The sequence below is a fragment of the Taurulus bubalis genome (genome assembly GCF_910589615.1).
Source record: "Taurulus bubalis genome assembly, chromosome: 4".
NCBI classification, from domain to species: Eukaryota; Metazoa; Chordata; class Actinopteri; order Perciformes; family Cottidae; genus Taurulus; species Taurulus bubalis.
The window spans coordinates 10,712,204-10,719,594 of record NC_136592.1 but is presented as its reverse complement, the minus strand read 5'-3'; the positions used below and the strand labels follow the sequence as shown (position 1 = coordinate 10,719,594).

The 7,391-nt window shown below is 41.8% G+C and overlaps 1 protein-coding gene across 1 annotated transcript in view; it reads right to left on the bottom strand.

The window, feature by feature from the left end:
- Positions 1 to 2,251: 2,251 nt before the first annotated feature.
- Positions 2,252 to 7,391, bottom strand: part of rasa3 (RAS p21 protein activator 3) — a gene marked incomplete at its 5' end in the record, with an annotated part of 32,351 nt that continues 27,211 nt past the window's right edge. Inside the window, 8 exons of the mRNA XM_079216922.1 lie at positions 2,252 to 2,516; positions 2,902 to 3,085; positions 3,193 to 3,296; positions 3,387 to 3,595; positions 3,710 to 3,792; positions 4,175 to 4,281; positions 6,945 to 7,018; positions 7,271 to 7,348. Of these exons, the coding sequence (XP_079073048.1) occupies positions 2,441 to 2,516; positions 2,902 to 3,085; positions 3,193 to 3,296; positions 3,387 to 3,595; positions 3,710 to 3,792; positions 4,175 to 4,281; positions 6,945 to 7,018; positions 7,271 to 7,348 (915 nt within the window). The 3' untranslated portion in view covers positions 2,252 to 2,440. The remainder of the gene's footprint in view (positions 2,517 to 2,901; positions 3,086 to 3,192; positions 3,297 to 3,386; positions 3,596 to 3,709; positions 3,793 to 4,174; positions 4,282 to 6,944; positions 7,019 to 7,270; positions 7,349 to 7,391) is intronic.

Genomic DNA, 7,391 nt, shown 5'->3' with positions numbered 1-7,391 from the left:
AGTGGTTGCCTTTGGGAGGCGTACAACAACACAACACAACTGGTTAACAACAATAAAATCCTGTACCTGCAACCGATTCTGGGTTGCTGACCGGTAGGATTCACAGCAGGTAGTTTCTCAGAGGAATGCATATAAATAGGTTGAAAACTACAGGGCGCAGCTATTTCCAAAGTAAGACGGAGATAACTCACAAAACAGAAAAACAACATTATTAGGCAGCCAACAGTGCAACACAACCAGTAACACGTGATCCATTTCACAATCATAACTTGAAACAAGACTGGTTAAAATGTTAGTATATCAGTTAAAAGCTAAAAGAACTTCCTTGTTTAGAAGCTGTGCTAACACGTAGTTTCTGCTACTTGTGATGGTGGAAAGGATAGTTTGGCTTTATTGCCTTTTTCTCATGCAGTTTGAGGGAGTGTTGAGTGGATGGTTGAATTAGTCAGGGGGAGGCTCAACTACTGGATGTCGGGAACAAATATTGGCACCCCTTAAAAGCTGCAAAATACACTGTTTTCCATTAATATGATCCTGCAAAAGAATAACTAAATGCACCATGGATGTGCGTGACTGTCAGCCAAGGTTGGGGTATTAACTGGGCAAAATGGGCAACGGCCCAGGGCCCCAGTCCCACAGGGGCCCTTGGGCTCTAGGTTCAGCCTGTGGCAATTTGTTTGTGTTTTGTATTCCAATTTCAAAATGTGTTTCCTAATCGATTATCCCTCTATACTCCAAATACACTCATTGGTCACTTAATTATGTACATCTGAGGCAGAGTTGTTATTAGATGTATAAATATAATCAAACTGACTTGACCTGTACAGTCTAATGCAATCATATGCAACTGTTCTGCCATAAAGTCTACTTTTATAATGCCAATAACATCACGTTTTTTTTCTTTTTACACTGTTAGAGGTGTTAAGTTATATGTTTATTACAGTGACAGTGATGGGACTGTTCTGGGCTGCATTATTCAAACCTTTCTTATATTCTGCCCAACTCTCGTAGTGTTGTACTGTAAATAATGACAAACACATTAGATACACCTCTCAATGTTGTCCAGAACAACGCCAGCTTTAACTTAACTACACATTTCCCACAATGTCCTTTATAAACGTAAAGGCAATCGATTGTACCGGTGCACCTAGTAAAGTGGCCAATGAGTGTATATTGCTAGCACACTATTATTTCACTCTATATTGTGGTTACACAACATATTTTACTGAATATATTTGTGCTTATGCACAAATTCACAATTCACAGATTGCGGGAGTCAACAGGGCCCAACAGCACACAGCCCTGTGTGGCCCTGATAGCAAGTTGGACATTAGCGAACGTCTTGGTTCAGATGACGATGTGTCTGACTTCAAAGAAAAGCTGCAACTTGACAACTATAGAGATAAAAAAAAGGCATCCATGGGTTTTTCTGACTGAAAAAAAGAAGCTATTCCTTCAACCCAGGTACTTTTAACACAGGAGGAAAGCCAATCCCAACAGAACAAGGCTTCAAAAGAAACGTGAATACTTGAACCTAAACATCTGTTAGAACGTCGTTGATGAGGACTAAAAATGAGGGATGAAATTGAAAGACAACATTGATAACATCGAGCTGCTCTCTGCTGTGCTTGGTCCCCTTCTTATTCTTTTTCTTCTTCTGTGCCCTCGACCTTCACAACCTTCCTGAAGAGGTTGGGGGACAAAGAAACAGCCAAAACGTAGGGACAACGCTACCTAAAGGTGGAAGAGTACAGTCCTACCATCCTTCTGGAGTGAAATACAATGGAACATTTCAACATGTCAACCATTATCATAACCAAATACAAATCAAACAGATAAAATAAGCTTTTGAACGTGTGCTGCGATGCTTGTTCATCCAGAGATGTGGAGGCGATTAAAGTGCGTGTTGGTCACTGTCAAAAACTGTCCAGTGAAAACGTTGGCTTGTTCTCTCGTCACATCACAGACAGGAGACCTACGTAGATGTACGGCATGATTATGTCTTCATTCGTATCCCTCCTTTTCTCCACAACTGTTCCTCTATTTTTTATGCTGATTTGAAAGTTTGTTCTCCAAGTTTAAAGGAATACATCTTGAGACACCGCGAAAAAAAAACGTCCATCTACACAGCTCGTTCAGTCTGGTATGGACAGTTAAAACTCCTTTATTTTCCCAAATCTGGACAATTAAGCCAGTCAGGTAACACTTGTTTCCAAAACAGCATGCTGCTTCCTGAAAAGTCTTTTAAAAAGTGAAGCATGGACGCATTGCTTTGGAAATAAGGGAAAGTATCACACCTTGATGCCTTTTTTTAAAATCGTTTTGAGGAAAAATAAAGCTTTAAAACTCAATACTAGAAATTGGAGCATTGTCAAGATGGAAGTTTTTCCCAGTAAAGAAACATATGCTGGTTCTAGGCGTCTTAGAACAGTACACAGGGCTAGATGGAGTAGGTGGAGCTCTCAGACTGCTGGCGAATGTAGCACTGAAAACTCTTGTCTCCAATTGGATGCTCCCTGAAGAAACAAAGAGAAAGATGGTGTGTTGGCAAGAGGTTACAGAGTGGGGTTGGAGCTAAAAACAGAACATGAATGAAACCCATTTTCTCTGCAGATTATAAGGGAATGAGCAGACTGGAGGCCAAAATGATGATGCCGATATTGTGTGATTTGAACTGTTAAATATGCTTAATTTAATCTCCAAAACACTTTGCACAATTGTGGACTGTACAACTGCTACACCTACTGGCCCAAAGAGGAAGTTGCTTGGTATCGAACTATATTTTACACATCACATTTTTCCAGCAGTTCTTAGTCTGAATTGCATTGAATATACAATAACTGTAGTTTGTAACAAAAAGGTATCTGAGCTACAAGTGTAAATAAACAACAAAGCACATACTGGCTGCCTATCTTCGTCTTCTTGAACTTGTCACGTTTGTACTTGGTGTGCTGCTGCTCCAAGGTCTGCACGGCTGAAACAATCAGTTTCAGGGTTTTGTAGGTCTCCTGGGGGTCATCGATGACGAAGCTGGAGTACTCCTCCTGTTCAGGTCCGTCGTATACAGATTTGCTGCCGCAGGCCTCTGCAGGCAGAGACAGACCAGCAACCGATTGAGAGACAGCGCAAAAGGGACAATGTGAAAATAAATGTGCTCACAGACAATTTCAAACACTCTTGTCAGCGTCTGACCTTGCATCTTGATGAGTTTGGTCATGTATGTGCTGAACAGGGAATAAATCCTCTCGGTCTCTCTGTCTCCATCTACGTCCAGCTGGATGTTTGCAGGGAGGCCGCTGAGGACGGACGCACAAAGGAGGATGAGAGAGTGGAAACAAAGGGAAAGGAACCTGACGCCGGGGGAGATTTTTGACAACGTTACGTACCCAGTGCAAGGTGTACACCCAGAGGCCAGGTCCGCTGAGAGCTTGCAGCAGAGCCAGTGGCCGTTGAGGTAGGCTGAAGGGTGATAGGTGCTTAGGCGTTTGCGGTTGCACTGGCTGACTTTGGTCAGGATGTCGATCCAGTCGCGAGCCTCAACGCAGTTGTTGGCCTGGATGTAGAGCGCCCGCTCCGGCTGAATAACCTGGAACATCTGGAGGACGGGACATAGAGACAGCAGGTTAGGGAAGAATCTTTACACTTGGAGCAGTGATTTGGATCAAATGCTCAGAGCTCGAAAAGGTTCATGGCTGTGTTGGGGTCTTACATTTTTCATCTTGAAAGACTCCTCCTCTAGCCGCTCTACTGCCAAAATGTTCTCTATAGGAATGCTGCAGAGAGCGCTCTCACCTGGACATAACATAAAACATCAGACATGAGAGGACAAAAAAAACAGTAAAGGATCATGGAATGTGTAAACAATAGCACAATAAAACTACATTTGCTTTTTGTCTGCATACTGACAAACTTGAGCATGCATGAGAACCAGTTGTGTAGTATGTCATTTAGAAACAGCTTACGTGTATGTTTTTGGCCTGAGTACAATACATTTTTGGCACAAATGTATTGTGCGCTCACTAACTTAATCTGTGCCACATGTGTTGAACGCACATTGTGTGCAGACTAAATGTACATTCAGCAGATTCTCTCCCTCCTGCTGATTCTTACAAAAGCAGAGACAGGCGAGGGAACAATGCAACTGCAAGGAGATCCTGAGAGACCTTGACCTCACCTTTGGTTTTGTGGTAGGTAAACTCGTGATTGGTGAGGCGAAACCATCTCTTCTTGAAGTTCTTCATTCCAAAACGGTTTCTCCCTTGTGCCCGCTTTATCATAAATCTGAGGGAAAATGGAAACACCACTGAAAGCATTGACTGATGAGCTCAGTTTCACAGAATCTTAAAAAAAAAAAAAATAATGTTTATATGGCACAATGCATCCCTTTTCTATGTATGCAGTGCTAAACGTAAAAGAATGTAAATGAATGACTTTGCATAAAACCATTAGCAGCTAGCATTTCATTGTGGTTAAAGGAATCCTGTGCAGTCATCAGTCTACATTTATCATTCCGTTTACATGCTTGCAGTTCCTTGTATTCATCGCTGCTGTAAAAAGCTTCAGTCCAACACTAGATTTAACCGTCTATGAGTTTAAAAAGAAGATGGGTCAGCAGATCAAAGTACCCCCAGTGTTTGCCTATTTTACCCCATTATCTAAGTTGTTACTACATTGTGAAGAACTCCCCACTTGACGTTTTGCCAAATCATAACAATATTTCAGAGTGATTTCCTACCAAACAGCCACTGGCTTCCATTTGGTGTCAGTACATTATCAAAATCTGCTCGCAACGATTTGAAACTTGAGAGAGCTAAACCATCTCACTGAGCCAATTCATGTCATGTTTATTTTTGCATCGATGATATTGATCAGTTGGTGTGATATAGAAGGACAATCTGAAACTATTTTGACCTAATCTATTGATTGTTATATCACTATCCACTGATTGTCTTTGTTTTATGGACTGCTGGTTGGAGAAAACAATACTTCTGAAGTCGTCACATTGATAAATCAAGAAAATAATCAGCAGATTAATCAATAATGAAAATAACTGTTAATTGCAGCGCTACAAGAAATTCACAATAAACTCTTTACAAGGATGTTTATATTGTCTCAATTCTGGGTTGGAATTACTGACAATATCCAAAAGCTCATGAATGCAGTATTTTTGAGCTTGCAATTTATTGAGCAATACATCAATCAATACATGCATAGATCCACTATGATGGATTATCAATCTCAAGGAAAGTCTGTTCAAGTACACTGAAATAAAATTAATGGAACCACTGCATGCCTGTAACTTGAAATCAATCTAAAAAAGTGATGGTAGGCTTTGGAAAATGTCTGACAGTGATGTGAGGTATAGCCGACACTATTGACTGTTAATGGGCTAAAACATGTAAAACCACCAGCATGGTCCTTTCAGGGAGAGTAAACACCAGGGTGTCTTTGTTTATAGAGTTTGAAGGCCAGAGCATACATGAAATATGAAGCACAAGGGTTCTAAACACCAAAGTCACAACTCTCCCACAGGAAGACTTGTACTCTTTTGACACTACTGCGCCAAGAACGTGCTGGTTTCACATCTGCCATAACGCTGGGGGCTGTGCTGGAAACTCTAATGTGTGTGGTAGGGATGTGGTCACAGTCTCGACAAAGAGTGTAAAGGGTCAAGATGCGGGCAGATATGAGATCCCAGAAATGTTTGTACAGTAACCAACCCTTGCTGTCACTGTCACACCAAGCATGTCTGGCATGGCCAGGATTGAGAAGGGCTATCAGCACTAGTGAGGGCTTAAAGGCGTAAAGGTTCACACTTTACTTTATACCATTAGAGTCGGTGTGCGCACCAGTCCACTGTCATGTAAATGCAGAAAGACTCAAATCCATCACACAGTGTCGGACAGTAACAGATAGGTTGCTTATGTGTAGGCCAGATATAAAGTAAAGTGCAGCAGCATCTACAGCAGCGCATGATGTTGGTGGGAGAGAATATGGCCGGCTTGGTTCGGGGTGGGGGGTGGGGTTGCAGTGCACACACAGGGGGGGTCACAAGGGCAATGCCTTTATATAGAGAAGCTCTTACCTGCCCTTCGTGCCATTTGACCCCTTCCCATCAACCCTCTTTATAGTGAGTTTTACACTCCTACGCCCGGTAGCAGAAACAAAAGAGGGTGGGGATGTTGATGAGCGAGGCGCTGGCACAACTACCGTCAACTGGAAACGGTCCTCGCCTTTACAGCCTCATTAGAAATATCACGAAAACAACGGCCCATGTGTTGGTAGAGAGGGCTCAGTTTACAGCCTCGGGTATATCTGTGCTGTAACTGTTCACTTTGGGAAATACTTTGGGACTGGTGTGACAATTTGGGAAATACTTTTATTGTTTTTTTTTTAGCAGAGAGTTGAATGAGAAGATAGATACAACTATTGGGTATGTATGATAAATATGAAGCTACAGCCAAGAAATAGTACCTCATAAAATGGAGAGTAACTTTTCTTACACCCTTGCACAGAGCCAGGTTTCCTGTTTCCCCTGCTTCCAGTTGTACGCAATAGCTTCATACCAACATACAGACATGTGAGTGGTATCAACCTTCTCATACAACTCTCCGGCGGAAAGAGAATATTTCCCAAAATGTCAAAACTATTCCTTTAAATTAATCTGGACAGTTGAGCCTTAACAGTCAAGCCAACACCTACAAACAATTCCCAAGACGACCTCAATACGGTGGCTAAAAAACAAACACTGAAGCTGCCTAATTGGAAGTGAAAATGTTACTGCCACAGAACATAGAACAGTTAGGGTTACAAAATCTCAAGTTAGCGTTCCATAAATACTCTAAAAAATCAAATATGACATATTGAAGACTTTTTAGCAGTGTCATTAAGAGACCTTTTTTTCTTTCCATGAATATCCGTTTAACAATAAGCTGGCTCCTTACCCCTCTTTGAGCATGATTGGTGTTTCAATACTTCTCTGATCCCATTTGCCTGAGGTGGAGATCAGGTCCAGGAACTGTGGAGGGAAGTAAAGGATGTCATATTTCAACATATTTATTGGGGCGGTAACTTTCGTTCCCTCTCAAGGGACATCTAAGCAACTCCAACCATGAAAGCCACGCTTTGACATCCACTCCACTTCAAATGTCTCCTCTCTCTCATGACTTTGAGTTTGTCTTCCGTCATACAAGACAAAGAGATGATCTGATCCTGTGTCTACCAACTGGAGATTTATAGCGTGCAGCAAGGAAGGAAGCGAAACACTCACATTCTTCACAGCGTCCGCATATTTCTGCTCATTGAAGTAGTCGTAAAATGCAGCCATGTAAGACTCTTTGAAATTGGCCTTGAAAGGAATAAAAGCATGGAAAGAAAGCGTGACAGAGAGA